The 26,545-nt window shown below is 41.4% G+C and overlaps 2 protein-coding genes across 6 annotated transcripts in view; both read left to right on the top strand.

Moving 5' to 3' along the window:
• Positions 1-9,412, top strand: part of IGSF5 (immunoglobulin superfamily member 5) — a 43,502-nt gene extending 34,090 nt beyond the window's left edge. For 3 of the 5 annotated variants that reach the window (XM_083608777.1, XM_083608776.1, XM_083608775.1), the window contains one exon: positions 8,485-9,412. In XM_083608777.1, the coding sequence (XP_083464903.1) occupies positions 8,485-8,580 (96 nt within the window). In that variant the 3' untranslated portion in view covers positions 8,581-9,412. Of the gene's footprint in view, positions 1-1,379; positions 2,936-8,484 lie in introns of those variants that run through there. The other 2 variants (XM_083608774.1, XM_083608773.1) reach the window with 1 other exon arrangement.
• Positions 9,413-18,934: 9,522 nt separating this feature from the next.
• PCP4 (Purkinje cell protein 4) overlaps positions 18,935-26,545 on the top strand; it is a 68,128-nt gene continuing 60,517 nt past the window's right edge. The window contains exon 1 of the mRNA XM_083608825.1: positions 18,935-19,131. Within this exon, the coding sequence (XP_083464951.1) occupies positions 19,089-19,131 (43 nt within the window). The 5' untranslated portion in view covers positions 18,935-19,088. The remainder of the gene's footprint in view (positions 19,132-26,545) is intronic.

Here is a 26,545-nt window from a genome sequence, read left to right as displayed (position 1 = left end):
AACTCATGAGATCACACCAGGTCAAATGCCTCTCCCCCATAATCTGAAGTGGATTCCTCAGAGGAAGTTGGGTGTTGAGTGATCATCTTCCAAGATTCATGACTGCCTGATTTATCATGAAGTTGAAATAGGAGATTTGTCCATCCCTACTGAAAAGGGGCACACAAGCAGTATATACTAACCACAACCTCAGTTCTCCAAGAGCTAGCCCAAAAACAGCAGTAACCATTCACAAGAGGGATATATCTCAAGGAACACGAGATCTGAAGAAGTCCTGAAAAATCATTAGGAGAAAATAGGTGCTGCATGGATTATGGCAAAAAAAGATTCCAACGTGGACTGAGTATGCTTAGTGGGCATGTGATACTGACTGCTCAAGAAGAAGAAAAATGGAAAGCTAAGGAATATCTCAGAAGAAGGAATGACTGCACAGGAGCCTTCCAAAATGCAATATTCTGTTGCAGGTCTCACTTGTTTTTGACAACTGGAACACATTCAAGAAAACTTTCAAATGAGCAATGGAGTATCAAATCCTAGGACTTTTATGACAACATATCAACCATAAGGGCTCAGTATCGCGTAAGTCCTAGAATCCAACTCTTCATTGCTTATTTATACAACAAAAGTGGATTTTGTGAGCCCTTGTGGTTGCTAAGAGACTTGTACTTCAAACCTGGAAGGATAAATACCCAACATCTACTATGCAATGGTCTGAGGATCTCCCTGCCCTGGCGACATTTGAACATTTTTCATATAGACATCAATTTTGTGTGGATACCTATTTGGACAAGTGGATTACTTATTTTAACTTAAGATACTGATCAAAGTGCCTTCTCTCTGAAAAAAACTACTGCCTTCTAAATGTGTGCATGTGCTGAGTAATTACTGCCCAAAAGAGAATTATATAACCAATGCAAAGTCTTGAGAATTCATATGCTGAAGGCATCAGTGGAATATTGCACTACAGTCCTTAGTACAATAGGCAAGTTTCATCACATCCACCCTGGCGAGGTGTTGGGAGGGGATTCCCTTCCTCTAGAGTAGCCCAACTTTCTGTAGCATGAGGGGGCAGAGGGAGGTTCCATTTGCACAAGGGGAAGTCACAAACTAGATGTCTCTAGGGCATGAGTGATTGGGGCAAGGCCAGCCATTTTTAGATAGGGTCATGGCTGGCATACCAACCTTAGCTGATAAATGGCTACCTAGCTACTGCTGCCACTTGCACATCCCTGGTGAGCATCAAGTCCAGGTGAACCCCCAGACTATGAGCTCGGTCCTTTGGAATGCAAGGGCTTTGATGTAGTCAAGAAGCAGTGGGTGTCCACTCCTGATAATGCAGCCTGTATGTTTATCGTGTTCTGCTTCCTTTTCTTGCACAGATCTCACCACAGTTTTCTAGCTCATCACAGTCTCTTCAACGTATCTCCCCTGCCCCATCTTTTCACAACGTTAATCGACGTTCACAAAAAGGCGCAGCACAGCAATCCCGGGCTATTCCTACAGTTCGATTCAGGAGCGTCTCTTCAAAGTCCCACAAATCCAGGGCTCCCCAGCTACGTGTTTCAAAACTGCACCCCCATATTTACCGAACTGATGGCAAACGTCGCCACACCAGGAAGGTGTACCCTCAAAGGTGGCAATCTGGTGGCCAGCATAGATACACGAGGAGGCCAACACACCATCCTGAACAAGCAAAGGCCCAAGATACTCAAACCCACCATTCCAGAAAGCAGCATTTGCCTCACAGAGGACAACAGAAGGAGAGTCCACCTCGACAAAGTGAGCCTCACTCCCAGCAGAGGCTGCAAGAATTCCAGAGAAAACAATTCTATCCTGACACCAGGACAAAGGTGCTCAGAGTTCAGCCTCCCCCATAAAGGAATTACTATTATTACTGATGATGATGGGGAACCAGAAGTCCAAGCCCAGCACATCTGAGGTCTCTGCATAATATTTGGACCAAGAATCCCCCAGTGTCCATAAAAGTAGTTTAGGGTGCAATCCACACTTCCCAAACAGGTGGACGGGCAGAAGTGGACTCGTGGATTTCCTGTTAGTGTCTGCAGTGGAAGCCAGCAGAAAGCCCTCGGATGGGGTGTTTCATGGATGGTTTGAACCACCTGGGTTCAACTGGATCCTAGGTTGCCCCACTGCCATCAAATGACAGCATCAGGCCCAATCCAGACCTGATTGCTGCACCACCTCCAAGCTGACACAGCAGCTTTCCTGCCTTATCTTCCACCATTGGAGCCAACTCCTAGGAGCCAAGATGTCTTTGCTCCCCCCCCATAAAATATTTGAGGGAGCCAGGCTCCACCCAAGTTGATGGGCATTGCTATTCAAATGGAGCGTGTGCACCACGTCATGTGATTGATTATGTGAGGTGGGGCTTCCCTGGGCCACCCAACATTTTATTCAAGTTGGCACCCCTGTCTTCTACTCCATCCAACATATGTGACAGGGCTGTGGAAACTCCACTGATCAGCGGTTAGGGATAGGGTTGTGCTCTTACTTTTTAGTATTATTATTAAGCAGAGTTACTGTTTTTTTTGCAACTTTTGAATATCTTCACAATTGTGGAAATGTGAACCACATACTTTGTAATTCTATGCCCACTTACCTCAATAAGACTTGCTTACTTACTCAATGGGACTTATTTCTGATTGTACTGCTGTTCTTTTTGCCAAGAACAAATGAGATTGGATTTTTTTATTTTCCCCATCTTTGATTAACAAACTGGGTCCTATGAATGAAAATATGCTTATTTTTCTGAGATGTCTAAAAACAAGTGAAATGAGTAGGGAAAATTCCCATTGAATTCCACAGCATTTATGTCATGCTTTTAGGACTGTAGCTAATCCTGAAAATTTGATGACATTGCATTTAAAATTGAAATATAAATTTGCTAAATGATATAAACAAAATGCCATGGTAATTTCTGGGATCAAAATTAATGTTTATACATGTATTTCTGTCCTTTATTATTATTAATACATTATATTATTTATTCCATTTATATCCTGCTTTTCCATCATGGGCCTAAAGGTGGTGATCATGTAATTACAGGGGCTATTTTCTCTCTCTACAAACAATAAATAAGAGAGCCATTAGATAACCAAATCCCAAATTAAAAAGCATTCAAAATGTTTGCCAGATAGAATTAGAAATACATCCACTCTGTTGTCCTAATGAATTTATAACATAAAACAAATTAGACAAGTAATTAAAGGAGAAATTAATGCAGTAAAAGGAAAATGGAATCATGAGGCTCAGTCACTTTTGTAAATGGGCCTATTAGGATTTATTGAATGAAGGAGAAAATAGCTGACAAGCAAAATGAGCAGGGTGGGGGAAGGATCCAAAATCTCTTTGTGCGAGGACCAGAAGGGATCCAATACGAATGTAGCAGGCAAGAGGAAGATGAAGGTGACATAATTCTGTTGAGGGACATATTTTGTTAATTCCGTAGAGTGATGGGAGTGTCTTGCTTATTGTGCATTAATTAATTAGTTCCCAGCTACTGGTTAAAGCCAGATGGTCCACTAGACAAACATAAATGTAAAGGACCCCTGGATGGTTAAGTCCAATCAAAGGCGACTACAGAGTTGCGGCACTCATCTTGCTTTCAGGCCGTGGGAGCCGGCTTTTGTCCACAGACAGCTTTCCTGGTCATGTGGCCAGCATGACTAAACCGCTTCTGGCACAACGGGACACTGTGACAGAAGCCAGAGTGCATGGAAACGCCATTTACCCTCCTGCTGCAGCAGTACCTATTTATCCACTTGCACTGGCATGCTTTCGAACTGCTAGGTTGGCAGGAGCTGGGACAGAGCAACGGGAACTCACCCCATCAGGGGATTTGAACTGCCGACCTTCTGATTGGCAAGCTCAGTGGTTTAGACTCCAGTCTACTGAGGGGGCAGTGTGTTGCCATTAGTTAGAAATGCCACTGCTGCACCAAACCCATAAAAGATGGGTCACCCTGTGGCCAAGGGAAAAGAGGAGAAATCAACATGCAAGGAGAGGTGAATGCAGGGGGCAGAAAGAGCGAGTGGAACCAGAAGGGGAGAAGGGAGTGATTATTTATGCTAAGCAGGTGCCTATGGACAGTGCAGGTAATGTAGCTTTCCAACATAGGTTTATGCTGCTTGCATTTGAAAGATCAGCCCTCAGAATTTTGGCTATGTAAGGGTCAGGATCAGCCATGCCATTAGGCAGAATGCTGCAATCACCCCAGGCAGCAAATGCCTTCTGCCCACCATTCTTCTTGAACTCCTTGCCCATTTCCCTCTGGCAAAGAGCAGGGGTGTGTCTGCCACTCAACCTGTCCTGCATTCCCTAAGCTACTGAAATATTCTAAGTTTCACCAGTTGGAGGATGCTATCCCATTGTCTGTGCTGGTCAGCGTCTACACATGGTGATGGTAAAATGGGGCATCTTTACTGCAGGCAGCAAATATCTTTGGCTGGTCCTGGTAACGATCACTGCTATTGTCTCAACAAATTATGGATGAGAAGCTGAGGAAGAGAGAGGGAATGTTTGAAAAGGAACAAAAATATTGAGTTACCATTTAATGAAAAGTCTAGTGAAAATGTTGCCAGCAATTGACTTTACAATAAGGATGAATCAAGGCAGAATAGTGTATTGATAAATGAAGGACACTGGTAATTAAAACTGGAGAGGGTACAGTTATACTAAAAGCAGTTGCAATGAGAAGATATCTGCCCACCCTGTCCCAGGAACAAAAAGTTAAATGTTTGTCTTAGATAAGGACACAATGGTGGTGAAATGTCATGATTTGCAAGGAGACTGTTCTGCACCATACAGTATCAACTGAGTGGATGTTGTGATCCAGTTCTTAATGGATTTAGAAGGAAAATATGTTTCTTTTTAAAAAGATAAATAAATATTAGTTTTAAATTATTATATATATAAATTATTATATAACCTGCTTTGAAGAGCATTTGGTGGAAAACTGGTCTGTAAAAAAAATCTAAATACATATAAGTATTAATGGAACATCTGGATGAGTATTCTGTATGAAGTCTGATATCTTTTAAAATAAACACAGTAAACATGAGTTTAACATAAAGGCTACCAACCAGACAATAAACAAGTTTTGAGTGCAATATTAAAGGCAAAGGGCTGCCGATATGTTTTTGTTTTGTTTTGTTTTGTTTGTGTTCAGAGAGCAATGTGACTTCTGTGACCCAGTTCCTAGGCTGAGAAACACAGAAATCTCCCTTTGGTCCAGTCACCACCTGACATGCAGCTCAAATTTATATTTGCTGTTCCTGCACAATTAAAAAATAAATAAATACAGGCACACACCAGGATGTATTCAGAGGACTCTGAACAGAGCCACACACCCATTCTTAGAAAGAAACAAAGGAATGGAAGAGTAGGCAGAGGAGCTAACAAAGACTCAGAAATATAATCTCATGGTTTACAGAAAGGCTCACGATAAAAATCTTCCAATAACATTACTGCCAAATTTAATATGTTGTTCAGTTCATTACAGTCTTTCTCAGATTTGGCCACTAGCCAAGATGGTGGGATACAAAGGCAGGGGAGGGGGCTCATTTTGGGGGGAGGGAGGAAATAAAAGAGTTCATGTTTTCAAGTAATAGTGAATTAACTTCTGAGGGTGCAGCATCTGCTGAAACCACCTTATTTAGAAGAACATAGTCATGAAACCCTGTTGGAGTTGTTCTAAAAGCTGCTCAGTGGCTCACACAGCCTCCTGAAAAGAGTACTGGTCTTAGGAGACTGACCTGTTGTTGCATCACTGTGTAAGGGGAACTTGCCCATCCTTTTCCCGACTGGGAGCAAAGCCCAGCTGCAGTGCTGAAGCAGCTTTTGTTATCAGCTGCATTGTGCAGCAGGGATGAGGCAGGGACTAGAAAGCTGATGCAACTCTATTTGCTGAGTGTGATTTAGCAATTCTCTTCCACACTCTCCTGCAGCATCCTTTCTAGCCACAAAAGAGAAGTGGAGACTTGCATAAAAAGACACAGTGCGTAAAATGACCACCTTTGCCTCACATGCTAACGGAATAATACTTAATCTGCAGCATTGCAAAGTATTTGCTTATGCTACTGTGGCATACCAGTCCATATGACTGTCTGCTGGTTGCACTCCTATATCATATAGGCCCAGTTTGTATGCTGTACTAAACCATGGTTTAGCAACATATACTCGGGTAGAAGGGAACTGCTGTGAGCCTCAAATTTCTGCTTTACCTTCTCCCAGGGGCGGAGGAAGGGGGTGCGGTGGGTGCAGACCACCCCAGATGTCACCACTGGGGGTGTGTGACAAAATGCTGGGCAACACTCATCGCGGGGCCTGCAATGCACCCAAGCCACACATCTCTCCTGGGAGAGATGCTGTGGCTTGGGCGGTACCAGGCTCTGTGATGCCCCAAATGGTCTGCCCGCCACCTCTCCCTTAGCTCTAGGGCAGCTGAGTAGGAGGAGGCAGGCAGACTCCGGAGGCCCTGTGAAGCGTCCTGCCCTGGCCGGCCCCTCCAATGGGCCCAGGCGCACACGCCACCCCTGGCGTCCAATCGGTTTGTTCCGCCGCTGCTTTCTCCTTCTCTGATGCAGCAAGGTGGAGAACATTTGGTTTTACTTTACTTTAAAGTCAGCTTTTTGTGTCATTTGGACCAGAGATTGTGGTTCCTAACAAACCTGGTTTGGCTTAACAAACCAGCTTCGGAAACCACTGTTGGGACAACTCAACAAGGTGAGATTCAGAGAAGCAGCAGTCAAAGTCTTCCATCTGGCCCAGTGAGTAGAGAAGAGGGAAGCAGGGCTCACAGCAAGCCCATCTTGCTTGTGAACAACTGGCTAAATCACCACCTTAATTTCCAATAAGTATCTATACATACAAATTTGCATATGCAAATCAGTGTATGAACCTGTGCCCCAATACTTCATAAGTATTAATGGTGTAGGAGTCCCATCTTCTATGACAAAGCCAGATTAAATGTTTGGTGTTGTACAAACTCTCACTTCAAGACGTTGTGAAGCAGAAGCAACTCTCGTATCACTGATCAGCAGCACCTCTGGCTGTTAGTAAAGATAACAAATGCGTAAACACACAATTTCTTACCCTGAAATTTCCCCAGCTTATTTTTTTATTTGAAGTGCATAACAACTGATAGGATCTCTGGTTTGCCTCACACTGCTGTAGCGTCAGTGTCTGAGGAGCCGCCATCTGGCAAATTAAAAGTTCACAACTCTGTGCCTAATAACAGATGTGCCCATATCATGCATCTCATAGGTGTCATAACAGGAATTATGGAATGCTTGCAGTAGCTGAAATCCTTGTCTAACTGTCTGAAGATCAGCTGCACACATCCAAGTTTTGAGATGAGTGGTCCTAGCTGCACATGCTTAGTTTCATCTGGGCTGCTTCTACATCTTTGCGACTTTCTGTTGTGATGCTAGACATGAAGAGACACATTTCTTAGTCCAGTCAATCCAACCTTACATATTGGCTGGTATTTAGTCAACTCATTTCTTGCTATATACTTCAAGACAAATGGATGAATGAAGCTACTGGTTCTGAAATGGTAGGGGGTATTGGGCCATCTTTCAAAACCATGGTATAGCTGGATAATTTTGCCAGCCTGCTGCTGGGCAACAGGGACCACCCTGCCTCTGTCAGGGACATGGAGCAATCACATGCTTCTTCTAATGTAGTAAGTAGACCTTTCTATGGTTTCAGGTTCTACTTTTTAACATAAAAGCACTTTATCATATGAACAAGGTAAGGCAAACTGTTGTTTACCATGGCTCTTGCATTTTGGAGATAGTTACCTTAAAATGCCGCTCTTTAATGAAAGCAAAATCTGGGGTTACTTTGAAGCTGCATATGTGCTGAAGGCAGTCTGTGGTCCTTTCTGTTCACAGGGATTTCACTCATGACTAATATGTTTTCACTTTTATAGTCTGTAGTGCCTGAGGCTATATGAGCAGCCCAATATTTTACTTTGCTCTCTCATCATCTACCTGACTTCTGTTCTTTGCTTATTACAAAGGCTGCAGATGGTTAGAAAAATTTGTTTTCAGTTACCATGTTGGGATCCTCAGCTTGGTCACGTCCCTGATCTATTATTTGGCCAACATGCATTTTATTTTCGTTTATAGTTTACGTTTTTATGGTTAAGAAGAAAAATGGGAAGAAAGGGGAAGAAAGAGAATTGAAAGTTGATTCCTTTCTTTGGATTTTGAGTCTTGAGTCAGAACAAGTTTAAGATTATCTGGGAAACTGTTGGTTTGGTTTCATTTACCCAACCACTTTATTTTGTTATAAATTTGACCGAATCATATCACAATATTCTGGTACAATATAGGTCTTGTCTAGTGTATTTTGGGATAGCAGCTTTAGCTATGACGAACTATAACCGGGTCAGGCTACTTGAGATGGATATAATTTCGAAATGTTTTACTAAAATACTTTTATCTGTGCCATTTATAGGTTTCTTATAATGGACGTCATGATGGAGTGCAGCCCTCAAGAACTACTGCTGTCCCAATCAATCCAAGAAAAATCAGAAATGTGACACATGTATAGGAAATCGTTTTCTCTGGTCTTTGTTCGAGTCCCACATCTTCCAAAGCACTTTCTTTGCTATCCTTGGTGAATTTTGATGCATCAACACAAAGATTTGACAACTTTGCAAGATCTGCATTCTCCTTTGTTTTATCTGAGAACCATCAAGTACCACTCACAGAGGAAATTTAATTAAGGAGGCATTGCCTGTTGTCTTTTTCTACACCTGCCACTTAGAATAAAAAGAGTGACACTCCCTCCACCTTTAAATACTCCTTTTGTGTGATGAATAACTCTAGCAAACGTGAAAGCACCTTCAAACTATTGGTTGATCCAATAGAAGATTTCATCCTGTTGATACTTTTTGAAAATAAAAGCATTTACCACACCGGGAAAATGACATTTTTAAATCTCAGCACAGAAGCTTTTATTCCTCACACAAAGTGGATAGAACTGATGTAGCAACAAGATAAAATCAGGCACATCCAGCGATATCTACCAGATCACAGGACTGAACAAGTGATGGGGGCATGAAATTACCACCTAAGCTAAAGCTGAAGTCAGTTCATGAAGATTCGTATGTCTCAATAGTTAGTCAGTTTTGAATCTGCCTCATACAGAGCTGTGATGCTTGTCAGCTTAAATGCTTGCTATTAATATTTCTAATTATATTTCTAATAAAGTGTCAGGAGCTCAGCAGTCCCAAGATATTACAAACTACTGCTCCAAGGGAAAATGTGTATTTGATTCCACTTTTTAAATTTAACTTATAAAGCGTGGCTGTCTTGCTTCGGTGCTCATTAAAAACATATATTGAAACATTTAAAAATCAATAAAACACATTTGAAATGTCTCTCTCTCTCTCACCCACCCACCCACACAAACAAACAAACATGATCCTAAGTGCATTTATTTGGGAGTGAAACTCATTGAAATTAATTGCTTTTGTTTCCAAGAAGCTGAATTTATGTCCAAGTGCAGAAGACTTTTTTTGTGTGACAAACAATTCCCCCCTCTTGTTCAATGACTTCTGAAGACTTTGCATAGAATGTAAGAGGTTTTTCACCACCCAGTCAATTCTCTGTTGGTGCCATATTACGCAAATAAAATATACGGTACATAATTTCTGCTGCATGTGTGTATCTTTCTGCATGTTTTCAAGAGAGGGAAACACACTGGAGTAATCTGCTATTTTATATTTTGTAAATTTCTATTGTTCTGGGGAAGATTAATTCATGGAAGCTGTCTGATTTATTGAAATCCTATGCCTAATTCAGTAAAGAACTGGGCAGCAAGTTTCCCCCCACCTTTTAATCTACATTTCTTCACAGAAATCAACAAGCTTATGGAAGACTTAGGGAGACTTGTTGAGCTCAGGAGTTCTGAGGCAGTTATATCCTTTAGTTACCAAGATTTACAAAAGAATAGGGTGATCCAGGAATGGCAATTTCTGTAGCTTTGTTGTCCTGTTCCTGCTTAATGAAAGAAGCTCTAGACTTTGTTTGCAGTTTAAAGCATTTCTTGTCTTGAGGGACCTCAAAATCTCAGAGCTCTCCATAGCCAATTGATGGATGATACAGTACTGCTTTGATTAGATTAGAAACCAGAGGAAAGTTGGGCATGCTTTTTGATTATTTCAGAAGGGCCTACACTAGTGCCCTAGAGCCAGGTTTGACACTTCCTTGTCCTTGCCAACAAAGGGTGTTAGTGAGAAATGTTCAGGTGTATCTTGTTAGTTTCCCAGGTCCCTACTGGCCAACTTCCTAGACAAAATGTAGCCTTTTGAGCCGATGCACTTTGGAGGGACACCTGAAATGGTCACCGGACATTGCATAGGAGACTTGCAGAAGAAGCCAGATTTCTTCCCAGCTGTATTATCCATCCCAGCAAAACCAACCCACTGCTGGTGTATGGAGTACAGTAGCCTCTTACTGATAATCATCACTTTAATGTATTAAATTAGCCTGAAGTTATTGCTAATTCTAAAATGGTATGTGTGTACAAGTGTGTTTTTACCACATGCATAAGTTGGTTACGCACTCCAGGAACTCTGATTGCTTGTTGCATTGTATGTACAGTGATGTACTTGTATTTGCTGTTAGGTTTTTTAAAATGAAGCATTTATACTATGGGCCTTGGTAATCTCCCATTCTTGTATTATGGTCTGCATTTTTGCAATCTCAGAGGAGCTCCTGGTGGGCTACAGGGACACCAACCTTTTGGGGTCAATGGGCACATTTGGGAACATATGCATATACCGCTCAAAAATGCACACACCAGAGCCATGCATGTACACATGCACATGCATGTGTACTCCTCCCCAAGCAATTAGGCGGGGGGGGGGGGACATTTTAAGCTGCACTTTTGCAGAAGCTCACCCTCCCCCCGGCACACAATAGGCTTCTATAGGACCAATTTCCAAGTCTAATGGAGGGGATTTTCAGCAAGGGTTGTCAGAGCTGGGGCAGGAACAATTTATCCATCCTCAATTGTGATGCCCCCCCCCAACCACACCATTAAACATAGGCTTCAAAGAAGCTTTCTATTATAGACAGTAGAAGACGGCTTTCAAGCCTTAGTGTAGTGCATAGTTTTTTGTTCCCAGACTGTGCGTTTGTGTGTCCTCCTCACCCCACCCAGCAGTGATCCTCCCCCAATGCAATTAGGCTTGAAAGAATTCTTCAAGAAGGTTTGCTTCAAGCCTAATTGCTTCAAGTGTTTCATAGCCTGTGAACCCCTCAAACATCTCCCAACCTAATTAGACTTGGAAAAAAGCCTTCTGTTGGTTACAGTGGAAGACTTCTTTCAAGCCTAATTACAACAGGAAAACAAGATGGAGGAGGAGGAGACACTGCAGGCACCTGTGAAAGTCTTGTCAGGTGTATGGGTGCTGCATTGATGTCCCCAGGGCTACTATGCAATATGGAAGACTCCTATCAGCTTCGTTGATCACAATTTTTGCAAGAGTATTTATGTACTTTATGGTGTGGTTGCTTTGTACTGTTTTTCCCTCTCCTTTGCTGAAAAAAAACAGGATTGCTGGGAAATACTGTTAAACCACAAGCTTTAACTCATGAGCTAGAGCACATAGACACAAATGTCCCATAACCATAACAAGATTTCAGTCCTGCATAAGCTTACCTCAATTTTCTCTCTTCAATTTTGTATTTCACATAGAATAAGATTACCTTTCCTGAATCCTCTGACTCATACCTGTTTAAAAATAGCAATGGCTTTGCACAGAGGTGTTCCCCCCCACCTTGACAGCCGAAAGAAGCATTGAATTTGAGTGGGCTGCTAAACTTAATGGATGTACAATTTCAACATTGCTGGTGATTGCTAATCACAATATTGACAGTAAATATTTAATTGCTCATTTTATAGGACAAGGCCTCAAGCTATACCTCATTTCCAATATTTATGGATGGGGCAAAAACCTCCCTGGACTGCCAGTGATAAAGTTGACAGTTTAAGTAAAATTCTTATAGCAAGTTTTGTAGAACGCATTCATCTTGTCTTGATATTAGTTATACTATCTGGTTCCCTATATGATAGGGTTTAGGGTACTGCAGCTACAGCTGAATTGATTCCTTGAAGTTAAAAGGTTAATCTCATTGCTTGCTCTGGAGTGAGTTAGCTGCCAAGGCAGAAAATTCATAATGTTGGAGTGAAGGCCATGAGGGAAAATAACACATATTGTATTGAGCACCTCAGCAATTTAAGCACAACATTGTGTTTATTGATTTCACTTTTCCATAAGAACCAGGGGAATTTGTAACACTATGCTTCGTATTTTACATTCACTTATTTTAAGAACAGAGTGTTCCTTCCTACTAGGACACAGCCAGGGGCTATACATTATTTCTATTAGTAATTGTTATGGATGCTGTTGGAGCAAAAGGATAGTCACATCTTCAGACAGCAAAAGAAACTTAAATACCCATCAGTAGGCAATACTTCCCAAAAAGGAATTTTGTCCTGCAAATTATCTTCCAATAGTAGATGTTGGGACCCTGGTATCCAGATAAATCAATGTCACAATGAACTTCTGCTTGATTATTATTCAAATTTTAAAAACTGGCCACTATTAGGAAGTGTGGATGAAAGCACAATTATCTTTAGAAGAACCTGCTGGCTTCATGGTGTTGGGAACATAGCTTCAGAAAAGATAAAATTTAAGTGTCAAATCCATGAAAGTTTGGTCACAGAGCAGTTGGGATTAGTGGTATGGCTTTGGCCTGTAATTTCAGGGGTGGGGTGGGTGGATGGATGAGGGGGCTTCAAAAGTTGTCTGAAGGTTTCTACTGAAACCTTCCTCCCCACATCTTTACTAGAATGACTAAAAGAATTTCCGCAGCCCATGGAATTTCCCTTGACAGGGGGGAGTGTGGTATAACACATGGGCCGTGCAAAAGGTTTACAACATTCCAGGGGGCAGCTTTTCAAAGTAATATGACTATTTCCAGATCTGCAGTACATTTATCAGATTCCCAGATGTGCCCACTGTCACTGATATTTGAAAGAACAACTAACACTGCACCGCATATGGAAGTGGTGACTTTTTTAAAAAATTGCATCTGCCAGGCTTATAATTTGCTAAAAACTGGAAGGTGTTGGGTACCACCTTGCTGGACAATTGGTGCAGAAAAGTCCAGAGATTGGCATTAATGGGGAAAAACCTCACATACAAAGTTAGAGCTGTGAAAAAAGGAAATGGGCAATTTCATTCCCCTTGCCAAGAGCCCTTGGAACTGTAGTTTGTTAAGGGTGTCAAAGAAGAAGAATAAGTTAAGGGCGCTGTGAACTATTGCTCTGTCAGGGGAAAAGTAAAGTTCCAGTGTGTGTGTGTGTGTGTGTGTGTGTGTACGCACGCACGCACACACTTTAAATCCGTGGTGAACAGGCAGCCTAAATTTGTGTCAAAACCACAGACCTCTATTTGCTATAGCAAATCTTATCCTGATTTGTGTTTTCGTCAATTTCTGTTACTGTACAAGAGTCCTTCAAATAAGAGGGCTGATAGCCATAAAACAGGGCACATGGTGACCCTAGATTTGAGTTCATTCAAAGAGAATGCACACCCCTAACAGAGATAACATTTTACCAAAACTGAATGGAGGGGGGAGGCCCAAGGTGCACACACACACGCAGCAGTTTTGGTTCAGCCCCATGCAGAATTGCAAAATGCAACACAATGTTCTGATTTGATTAAGAACTTTGAAGGAATGGACTCAAAGAAAACCCTTGGCCTTCAAAGCCTTTCAAAATATCTGGAGTTCTTTCTGTTTACTTCAGTGGGCTTTGGGCCAGGGTTTTTATTAGTAATCACAATAAAGTCTGCACTCAACACAGCGGATTGTGATGAATTGCCAAACAGATTCTTTCAGGCATGAGGAAATTAATTTTTTAACAAAATCTCTTCTCAGGACATTTTTCAACTATTAGGCTTTCAGCAACATTTTAAAAAAATAAAAATAAAATAATTATCCAGTTGCATCTCTCTTTGTTTCTGCCACGGTTGCTCATATCCAAAAGAATTTCTATGACTCCAGGAAATTTTAAATTAGCTTTGAGCTCCAGAGATTGATCTGCAGCTCCACTAGCCAAGAGTGTTTGTCCTTAAGGTACCTTCAGGTAATTCTCTAGGTACCTTCAGGTAATTCTCCAGTTCAGATGGGGAACGTGATTGCTTGTTGTGCTAGGCCCATTCTGCAGTAAGGACCACTGCATGACCACACATCAGTTATCTTTTAAATCAGCAGAAAAGGAAAGAGGATTGAAGAGGTCCATGTCATGGACTGGTTGGGAGCAGAGGAATGGTGAGAGGACCCAGCTGGGGAACCACCAAGGGAACAAGGCTCAGAGCCTGGGGAGTGGTGGTGGGACAACGAAGTGTGATCAGAGGGCTATATTGGGATGGGTGAGAAATTTGATTAAATTCTCTTTTAAAGGCAAACCTACCTTATTTGCGAACCAAAACACTGCCAACTTTCAAATTCTGCACTTCTCCAGTTTTTTGCAAGGTGGTTTGCCAGTAAGGTAATGTTTACAAAAATGCATATACAATGGGAAAGTGTGCATCAAAAGTTAAATATAAGCAAAAATAACCCAAAAAAAGTATATTAGAAAGAATATGCTTTTCACAAATGTGTATAATTAGGCAAAATTACATACAGATATGTATATATTAGTAGAGATTTGCGTGGAAATGCTGATGTATTTCCATGAGGACTTTTTAAAAAATTGCAAGCTGTAGTGGAAATGTGGAGAATTGAGCTTAAGACTGGGAAAATGAGTAACTGAGAGAAACCAAAATTGACAGATTTGTCCATGGTTTAGGTTTCCCACTCTCCAGAGCATCCTACTATATAGTTGCAGTTCTAGGCTGCAAACCCTCTAGTGATCATCTCATTTCCATATCTCAACACTGGATAGAAAGGACTCAGGGAAATTCCTAGGCGGACTTTGTGGCCATAAGGCATCAAGCATCAAGCCAAATAACTACAGCTATACATAGGAATTAGGTTACAGAACTTCCGGGTTAGCGCGATTGGCTAATGGTGGATTCCCTCTGAGCTCCGGAGGGAATCGGCTCTGCAGGATCTGGGTCTTGCCGCTGCGGTGACGCGGGGACCCTCAGAAATCACAGGCGCTGAAGCCTGTGAACCTGGTCACTTGGCGGGCACCATTTGCGCCCCCGACCTGCGAAGGAGCCTTTTTAAAGGCTTCGGAACGGGGGACGGGGTGAGCGGCGCGGTGCTGAGAGTTGACTGCTCCTCCTGCGGAGTGAAGCCGCATGCCATGGTCGGAGAGCGCTGACTTCTTCTTGTGAACAATTGGACTCTAAAAGTAACAACCCGTGAGTAGTACGGAAATTGGACTGGTAAAGAAATTTTTATTGTTGAATTTGGCACGATCGGGGAAGGCGCAAACAGGAAGTCCGCCTCCCCGTCTTGTAAATAATTTAAAGCAAGGACTAGTTAACTAAGGTCGAGAGAATTTCTTTTTCTTCATTGGGTAAAAGATATTAATTTCACGATTTGGCAGTATAAGTATAAGTAATTTTATTGGAGGATAAGAGCTAATTTTGAGAGCTGAAGTGCCACCCCCCCGGACCCGGGAGTGATCCGCGAGAGAGCCTGTTGAGGAGATATAGAAGAGTTTGACAGCTGTCAAAACTAGCTGTCAAGAAGGAAAAAGAGAACTTTGTTTCTGCTGTCTCTGCTGGATATATTTGTTGCAATTTGGTTATATTTTGTTGAAAACAAGGAAGAACTGATACAAACTAACTTGATTTTTGGATTTGAACTGGAAAGAATACTAAGTTACCAAAATCCCTCTAGAGGGGGATTTGGGACATTACAAGAATGGCTGGAGGAGGGAAAATTCAGGCTGAGTTGGACAGAGTTTTTGTTCTCTTGGGAAAGCTACAAGGCCAAATGGATGTTTTGGCTACAAATGTTGCAACTCTGAACTTAACAGTAAATAATATCACTGAATTTGATAAGGCTTTGACTCAGGAAGCCCATGCAGCTGGACAAAAAGAGAAACTTGAGAGTTATGTGAGTGTGGAGAAGGAGATATATGTTGTTCCTGAGGAAAAGGGAGGAGGAGCTGTAATTTTGCAGATGACAAAGGAGAGCCAGAGGCCTGACATGATGGTTACAAAGGAAAATAAGAAATCGAGCCAGAGGCCTGACATGATGGTTACAAAGGAAAATAAGTACTGGATGATGAAAATCTGGTTTGAATTGGAGATTGAAGAATGGAGAGATCTCCTTATGTGGAGATCTGAAGACCTATGGATTACAAATTTGATTAAGGTGGAAGTTGGAGCTTTCGGGACAATTGGACTTAAAAGGAGTAAGAAACAAGATTCGGGCTCCACTTTTAAGTATGGAGGTCTGGCTGGAAGAAACATGGACCTTATTGGGACAGAGCTTCTCCGAGATCTGGTGTTTAATACTAAGGACTATCAAAAAAACCGGCAGAGAGGAATTGAGAGAGAATTAAGAGCCTCGGACGTGAGGTCTCCAGGCTGATAGTAGATTAAGACTGATGGACATCTGTTGGGGATCGAAACCGGGAAAGGGGGTGGTGGGGTTTGGGAATCCAAAGGGTGTACAATTATAAACTGTTTTTTATTTTGTTTTGTTATTAGTATGAAAATTGGGGAATTCGTGGAAGGGAATTTGGGTCGACTTTAGAAAAAGGTTTTAAGAATGAGCACTGAGGTATAAATATTGATGTTTATAAGTAAAAATTGTTTTTTTTTAAAATGAATTAAATATAAAAAGGTTAAAAATTGGGGATAAGAACTAACAATTTGAATTGGAATATAAGAAGGGGAGGTGTGGGGAAGTCAGGGAAATATGTTATTGAAAATACGGATTGTAAACTTTATGTGTTTTTAATTTTTTTTTTTGCTTTTTCTTTTTTGCTTTTTTTATTAAGGTGGAAAATTTTAATAAATATTTAATAATAATAATAAAAAGGAATTAGGTTACAATGGTAATTGCATTTTTTCTAGGAGTAAAACCAATTGAACGAAATGAAGCTTGAGTAAACATGCTGATTATGCTGATATGATTCTTTCTAGGTTGTTTTTTTTGGGGGGCAAAGTACACTAGTTTCAAAAATGTGCTATGTGGAATTGCAGGATGATGTAGAAATAATAGATATCTGTAATGAAATCTATGCCACTTGCCCTTCTTTGTCAACCTGCCAACAACTTTTGCCCTGTGTAACACATGCTCTTCAATTACCCACCACAATTAACTGAATCAGAAATAATTAATGAAGACCTTTCAAAGAACCCTGATAGGACCAACACCAATCTTGCCATATTATGTGGTCAGCAAATTTATAGTTAATAGGTTTGATGTCCCTTAAGGGTCTAGCTAGAGTGGTTCCTTTACCAGAGAAGGGTGGCATTAAGGATCTCATTTTGCTTCTGATATTAAAGAGACATTCTGCAACAGAAACCGAAAACCCAATGGGCTACAGTTATCAGTGTTGCATTACAGTGATGTCCATCTGTTTGTTATTAGCTAACTCAACAGCTTAATAGGATTGCTTAACAAACCATACATACTTTCACCTCTTGCTTGACACCAGTTCTTTTATTATAGTGTAGCTAGAATAGCAACAGCTGAAAGAGTAGGACAGCTCATGGCTTGTCCACTTAACCTTTTCCTGCTCTTAGCGGCTTTCTCATAAGTGTAGCTAGAGTGTTGGGAGACCAGGGTTCAAATCCCCACCCAGCACTGAAGCTCATTGGGTGACCGTGGGCCACTCTCAGTCTCCTACCCTCCTTCACAAGCAGGGTGGTGAGGATAAAATGGGAAGGGGGAGAATCATGTATGCAACCTTGAGTTCCTTGGAGAAAGGGTGGGCTATAAATGAAAAAACAAACAAACAAAGAAAACCTGCCTATGATCTTTAGGAGCCCTGGCAAAAATAAAGGGAATTAACAGCACAGCTGCCCAGGACCTCCATGCACACTGCCTAGCCTTGCACCCTGGGTAGGTCACTTTAGTGCTGCTAGCACAGCAGTTTGACTTCACCCCAGAGGTGCACTCCATTGTCTCTCAAGACAGATGGATGCTAACAATATTTATTTATATGAAAGGATCGAAAACATATTTCTGATGAAGATGTTCACAAGCTGTTATCACATCAACAAATCTTAGGCTTCTTAAGCAGAGGTGCAGTTTTCAGATTTTGAGGGCTGTGTGTGGGCCTATATAGATATAGGCACTTTTGAATCAGAATGACAAGACTTGTGACACAGCCCAGTGCTGTTGATGTGTTTGAGGGGGGTGGTGGCAGTGCAGAATGCTCTTGAGGGAGGGATGGCACATTGTAGCAGCAATGTGGGAGAAGTGGTGATTAACAGCTTTCCCACCTAGAGGGGATTTGAGGGATGCGGGTGTTCTTGTTGGTAGAAACACTTGATATGCGAATAGTCATATTAAAGGCTCAAGTCCATTTTGCCAACCCTCTACCCCAAAAAGAGAAAAGGGTGGCTGTTTGACCTGAGCTGATAGCACTACTGTAAATATTATGAGGTACAAATCAATAACCACCACAGCATATGCTCTTAGAATGCTATGTTTGCTTTTTTAATTTATCCAAGCATGGCCAACTAAACCTTGGCTGCTGTTAATCTTAAATCTTCCATCCTATCCCTGCCATCTGAAATACCACACCTGCACTGAATTTGGTCTTGCCAAATAAGTTGAATGAGGAAAGACCTATAGTAGCTTGATAACAGCTGTGGGAGATGGCCGGCTTTCCTTTCAGTGGGCAGCATCAACATGAGGTCACAATGGCCTACTCTCTACTTCAGGAGGGCAGCATCAGTATGGCAACACAATGGATCAGTCTCTTGTTGAAGAAGGTGGCAGCAGCAGGGGGCAACATGACTTCTCCCACATAGAGGGAGCAGAAGCAGTGTTGCCACTCTTTTTTTCACTGATGTGAGCCTTACAGGGTTTGGGCAAAGTGACCATTAGTGTCTCACTGAAATGGACAAAGACAAGCAACAGAAGCAGCAAGGCATCGCCAAGGGTAAGTCCTGTCTCATGAATCTTTTAGAGTGTCAAGAAGCACACGCGCGCGCGCGCACACACACACACACACACACACACACACACAAAATTAATCTTCCATTTGACAATATATAATCATATCATTATTATCCACTTTACCTCTCTGGCTCTTTAGAGCCTATTGACTTCCTTCCCTCCTGCCTCATGGCTTTCAAAATTAACCTTTATATCATAGAATTTTATACATTTTCCAATTCTAATTAAACTCATTACAAAGTTCCTCAAAAGTTAAATAAATATAAAAAGGAAGAAAGTTTCTCATTACAAGTCTTCAGACAACCCTACTAGTGATGTTAATTGCTTACAATGTTCTTTCAAATATCATATAAATTTAGTCCAGTCTTTTTGGAACACTTGATCATGCTGGTTCCAGATTTTTCCTGTCAGCTTTGCCAGTTCCACAAAGTCCATAATTTTCACCTGCCACTCTTCTTTCATTGGTACATGTGTCAAGAAGCATATAGACACTGACCTATTTTGTATATGTGGATCTGGTCAGATCTCCCTCCCTCCCTCCCTCCCTCTCATACACAAACACACACACATCCCATCTGAAATACCTGAAACACCATATCTGGTCTTGCACTGAATGTAGAATTCCCAGTCTAAGATAAACAGAAAGGTCAAAGGCTTACTGTTACAAAATGGCTTTACAATATAGGTACAAAACTTGAATTCTTTGCATGGTCTAGCGTTGGCATTGGTGGAAAATGGGGCGCTTGTACCTAAACAGCTATGTGGCAGCTATTATTATTATTATTATTATTATTATTATTATTATTATTATTTTCTATACTGCTTTTAAGGGGGAAAATCTCAAAGCAGTTCAACAGGTTAAACCTTTTCTAGTATGGAAAGACAATTGCGGGAAAACCTTCACCTGTTACCATGCTGCCTGTCAGACATTTTATGTGTGTTGGCCACTGGTTTCCTTTTGTGCTCTGCCCTACATGTAAAAGAGGACAGAAATTTTCATAATTACATGAAGGATATGCATATTACATGCAGACTTGTCTTCTTCTGTGATGGAAGGAAACATAGTTTCCTGGGCCCAGAACAATGGCTCTTTCACCTCACTTTTTGTGATGTTGCCTGTTGCCTCAGAAAGACACTTCTCAAATGGCTGGAAGCTGCTAGAGTTTCTTTGTTTTCTAATATTCCCCCCCCCCTGCTAGCTGTTAAATTTTATGTGGGTTCCAAGAGCTGACTGAAAGGTCAGTTGGTATAATCTATAATTTAAAGTCATAAAATTGGTTATCATTCTTTCAGTTTCATGACCTTAGCCACCAAGGCCTCCCCCCTAGGTTACAACTGGCATTTCCAGACTAGTAGAACAGCATTTTACAAAGATAGAGAAGGGCACCCTCCCAAATAGAGAATATTTGATCATGGAAATCTATTCTGTGGATTTTGACATTTAATCTCTTTTATTGTTTTATAGACAATGTCATTTAATTATGTTGTTGGATTTCCTTGTGATAGTTTTTGATGAAAAATGCTGTTTTCAGGCCCCCAGACAGAGCATTTCCCTGAACAGTCCAAATTTCATGCTTTTCTCTGAGTCATGTTTCTTCTGAACAGGCTGCTTAAACTTAAACCCAAGAAATGGATCCAGCAGTGATCCAGGTAAAGGAGAAGAAAAACACCAATAGGCAATGAAACATTTCTCTTCCCATAGGCAGTGTTTGGGAATCAAAGCTCCTGGAGGTGGAGGGACCCCCACCCTATTATATAAAGGAGGGGGAAAACAAATTCACATGAAAAAAGGAATATGTGCCCAGATCGGTGGCCTCCTTTGAAGTCAATGGAGATGCCATTGCACAAGGATCATTGCCAAAAGCAGCAGGTGGATTGTTGAAAATCATGTGTGTACTGCCCAGAATCACATTACTCCTGTGGTGGTATTCTGCATAACTATGTTATGCTATATCTCTGAAGCACACCGAGAAAGAGTAAAATAATACAGGTGGTTCCCATTTTTCACAGCAGGATGCTCTGGCAGCAAAGAAGTAAACAAGTTGCTAGTCTTCTGTGAGTTAACGGTATGTTACTCAACACTCATATTGATTATCAGGTGATTTCATCTACACACTATTACATAACATCATTAAAGATTGAACTCTTGAAACTTTAAATATAAAGGGGCAAGACAGTAAATATTCAAGAGAGCCTGAGATTAAATTTCACTGACCTTTGGACGCTTGGAAGATGTCCATTGAAATAAACAGACACATATACATACACAGAGTAAACATTATAATTCGTGATCCAAATCCAAATATAATAATGTATAGCACACACATAGCCCTAGCTATTAGTCACACCGGTGTTCCCCAACTCGGTGCCCTCCAGATACTTTGGACCACAACTCCCATCAGCCCCAGGCAGCATGGCATGCTAGTTAGACCTGATGGAAACTGTACTCCAGAACATCTATGGGGCACCAGGTTGGGGAAGGTTGGGTCGTACAATGTGCATTCCTATTCAAACTATATAAAACAGGAGATCCTGCTACTCTTAAATATCTGGTTTCAAAGTTAGGAAGAACACAGAAGTGGTTGATTATTAAAGGGGTGTCTCTCAGCTGAGAGCCCTTACTTGTTTGTTACAGCCTCCCACCCCCAGTCATGTGGAGTTTTTTTGTTTGTTTGCTTGTTTCTTAAGGTCAAATACGAACTTTGAAATAAATGTTAGTATATAACATTACTGAATATAACATGTACTGCACCAGTAATTCTGGGAACCATAGCCTGGGTACTATATCAGAGGAAGCCTTGCTGCGATGTACTGAGGGCAACAGATGTTGTGTGGGATGGAAGTGGAGAAGAATGTGGAGCTGGCTTCATCTTTTTGCCAGGGATGGCACATAATATTAAAGCAGCAGGGATCTATTGCCAGTCCTGGGGTGCTTCCACACGGCAGTTTATTGTGGAACTTGAGCAGCTCATGCATGCCAATTTATTGCAGCATCTGCACAGCATCACCTCCATCAAAACACCACTCTCACCCCCCTAAATTTCATCCAGATTTAACATTTCCACAGGTTTTTCTTTTTTGACATATTGGATTTTCCATGAAAATGGTAAATCCAGACTAAATGGGAGGGACCCCCTGACAGTAGTTCTGTAGATTTTAATTGGATAATCTTAGTTGTATCCTTTGCTTCCAATATATTCTCATCTTCCAATTGAAGCCCCTTCTCCTTAATTCCATACATGCTGACACAGGGAAGCTCCATAGCACTGGGGCAAGGTATATGCCTTGTATGCAGAAGGTCTTACGTTCAACCCATGGCATTTCCAGGTTGGGTTGGGAGAGAGAGTCTTGCCTGAAACCCCAAAGAAGCCACTGCCAGTCAATATAGACAATACTGAGCTAGATGGACCAAGAGTCTGACTCAGTAAAAGGCAGCTTTCCTATTACTATGTGCTCAATAGGGGGCAATCACAAGGTTCTTGTTGTTGTTTAGTCATTCAGTCGTGTCCGACAGCCAGGCACTCCTGTCTTCCACTGCCTCCCACAGCTTGGTCAAACGCATGTTCTTAGCTTTGAGAACACTGTCCAACCATCTCGTCCTCTGTCGTCCCCTTCTCCTTGTGCCCTCAATCTTTCCCAACATCAGGGTCTTTTCCAGGGAGTCTTCTCTTCTCATGAGGTGGCCAAAGTACTGGAGCCTCAGCTGCAGGATCTGTCTTTCCAGTGAGCACTCAGGGCTTATTTCCTTCAGAATGGATCGGTTTGATCTTCTTGCAGTCCATGGGACTCTCAAGAGTCTCCTCCAGCACCATAATTCAAAAGCATCCATTCTTCGGCGATCAGCCTTCTTTATGGTCCAGCTCTCACTTCCCACAAGGTTCTAGTCCTCCTTAAATATAATCTAATGAGGGCTCATATTTTTCTAAGGCCTTAAAATATGCATGCTTTTTTTATATGCATGCATATTTATACTTGTTTACAGGATACTTTGCTTTAGAAATCCAGAATAACACCCTATATATATATATATATATGAGAGCAAAGAGTTTATTCTCTGCCTTGACTTTTCCTAGTGTTAGTCAGGGAGAGCTGGGGGAAAGGGTGTACTTTTAAGCTTCAGCCTTTCAGAGTTTAAAGAAATAATGGCGGAGGATTTCCCTGAAGCTGTTAATTCCCTTGTCGGCATGGAGATTGAAAATGGTTAACTGATAATTAATATGTCTCATTACCTTTTAATTAAAAAGTTAGCTGCCATGGGTAAGTGCCACGGAATCTTTTCCTGACAAGCAGTTTTCTGCAGGAAGCACTACTACACCAAAAGGACGTTGCAAAGCAGCGCACCCTGGTCTGTGGCCACAATCCAAATAGCCATCAAACATCTTCCATCAACCCAAGGGATGCATAACATGATCCATACTGAATCTGCAGCCCTGCTGTTCATGCCAAGTCAGGGTTGAAGGTATGTGTGCACACAGGAGAGGCAAATCGCTATGCCAACCTGGAGACTTGAGTTTCAGAGTGAGTCTCCTCTTCCCCCAATTCTATATGATAGTTCTTTTCTTTTTTTAATCACGGGACTCACCAAAAATACCAGTTTCTATCTGGCCCTTAGGAATCTCCTCAGGTCACACACCTCTTTTTCCAGTCCTGCCCATGCTCTTCTTGAGTGTATTTCCCTGGCTCAAATGTGCCCTTGAAGTGTGATACAGCCTCTGGATGCAAAGAGGCATGTATGCATAGATAGCTCTGGCTTTTCTATAGCTGGAATATAGTCTAGGTAGAAAGGTAAGAGGTATATCTGTTATTCCATCCACTTTTGCCTCTGGCCTTGCCCACCACTGCCAGGTGCCCATCAGATGGCTTTCTGCGAGGAAATGTGGTTGTGTACAAACCACACATTTAAAGTACACTTCCCAAAGATTCTGGGAACTGTAGTTGACCCCTCTCAGAGCTATAATTCTTAGCACCCTTAACAAACCACAGTTCCCAGGATTCTTTGGGGGAAGTCATGTGCTTTAAATGTATGACATGCATGTAGCCTATTGTTTTTTGGGGTTCCCCACTGCTACTATACACATAGTAGGAAATTCTGAGTAGCTATATACAGTGGTACATCTAGTTACGAACTTAATTCGTTCCGGAGGTCCATTCTTAACCTGAAACTGTTCTTAATTAGAGGCGTGCTTTCGCTAATGGGGCCTCTTGCTGCCGCTGTGCCACCGGCACACGATTTCCGTTCTCATTCTGGGGCAAAGTTCTCAACTCGAGGTAACTCTTCCAGGTTAGTGGAGTTTGTAACGTGAAGCATTTGTAACCTGAGGTGTTTGTAACACAAGGTATCACTGTAAATGATTCCATTGTCAGGCTTACATAGGAAATATTTCTGAGACTGTATTCCTATGCATGTTTGTCTGTGTGTAAGCCCAATTGAATTTAGTGGATCTTATTTGCAAGTAAGAGGCACAGTGGCCAAGTGGAGTTTGCATTTAAGTGCTTTCTGCTCCTGAAACTGTATTTTTATTTCTGAATCATTAAATTTTATTCAAGCAAATTAACAGATAAATGTGGCTGCCCAATTACTTTGCTAAATCCCTTACTTTCAAGGAACAAATTAAAGCCTGTAATTACAACATACACAGTATAATTAAGGCTGTTTTTGAAAAATATATCTATGCTAACCCCCATCCCATCCCATCCTGCTCCTTTTCCTGGAAACTAATTTTCTCAAATCCCTCTCACTCTCTCTGAAGTTTTTATTTTTTCCTCCCCTCCCCTCAATTTAGAATTATGTTTAAGACTGAGCTAGTTTTTATGACTGGGCAGGAAAATGCAATAGCAGACCATTCAATTATTTCGTCTCTGCACATATAATCTGATACAAAATGTGGTCACTTTGTTTAGTTTATTTTCTGTCCAGATTTCATGCATCATGAAAAAACCATTGTACCTGGGAAAACTTAATTTTGCAGAAGCAATTTGTGCACGCTGCTTGTTCTCTTAATAAATACAGCAAGCATCTTTGTATCATGTTTTGCTTAAAAGAATTACAGTCATGGAAGGTATTTCCTAAGGCTTCTCTCTCTCTCTCTCTCTCTCTCTCTCTCTCTCTCTCTCTCTCTCTCTCTGTGTGTGTGTGTGTGTGTGTGTGTGTTTAGGAAATGCCTAGCTAGCTATTTAGCAGGAGTGGTGCATGTGATTCTTGATGTAATCAAGTGCTTTGCCAATAATGAACTAAACTACCAATCATGTGCCCTGATGGGGGATGGGTGTGCTCCAGACATTTCCTAACGCATTACTGATTTTATATAAGCAGCAGTTTTTAATATTCACAGTTCCGTTTGAAGTGGTATAGCCCAGCAAGAACTGCACCACATGACAGCTCTCTTAAATGGTCAAGGAAACTGGCCCTGAACCAAACAGGATACTATTTGACTCAGTCTTCATATCATCAATTCAATTAATGTGCTTTTCCATTTCCAATAATACTTTAATTTATACTCTGTCAACTTCCAATTATAGACTACTTACTGACTTGTGTACAATTTAATTGCCTTTATATCTACGGGAGAGTTGGAATTAACATTTAAATGACTGTCTAATTTAACATTGTCATTCAGGAGAGTTAATCAGTCTGCACAACATCTTTAACAATCCAGAAGTATATGTTTTTATTACAGCCTTACATAAAATTTGTGGGCAATTTGTAAACCTGCTTAACAGTAGTGTTATTCTTCTAAAACTAATATTTTTCCTCCTTAACTAATTTGTAGAAATATATCTATATCTATATCATCTCTCTCTCTCTATATATATATATACATCACTATGTAGCACTGTCAACATGAATGAGACTTTGAAGAGTAAAAGAAAAATATTACAGTCTAGAATTTGACAAAGAGAGAGGAAGCACAGTGGATGACTAAAGTTTTATGTCAAAGGCTTCACAATTAGGTGGTTTTGAAGGCAGATTTGGAGGAAGAGAAATATGGGGTATCATGCAGGTGTTCTATGCGGCAGGTGGCGTTGTGGTCTAAACCACTGAGCCTCTTAGGCTTGCCAATCGGAAGGTCAGGGTTCGAATCTGCCTAACGGGATGTGCTCCCATTGCTTTGTTCCAGCTACTGCCAATCTAGCAGTTTGAAAGCATACCAGTGCAAATAGATAAAATAGGTACTGCTGAGGCAGGAAGGTAAATGGCGTTTCTGTGCACTCTGGTTTCCGTCACGGCCAAAAGCAGTTTAGTCATGCTATCACACGACCCAGAAAGCTGTCTGTGGACAAACGCTGGCTCCCTCAGCCTGAAGTGAGATGAGCACCACACCCCATAGCCACCTTTGACTGGACTTAACTGTCCAGGGGTCCTTTACTTTTACCTTTTACCTCTGTGGTGGAGTGCC

The sequence above is a fragment of the Podarcis filfolensis genome (assembly GCF_964270895.1).
Source record: "Podarcis filfolensis genome assembly, chromosome: 4".
In the NCBI taxonomy this organism is placed as follows: Eukaryota; Metazoa; Chordata; class Lepidosauria; order Squamata; family Lacertidae; genus Podarcis; species Podarcis filfolensis.
Note: the sequence above shows the minus strand (reverse complement) of the source record. Positions and strands in the feature narration are given on the sequence as shown.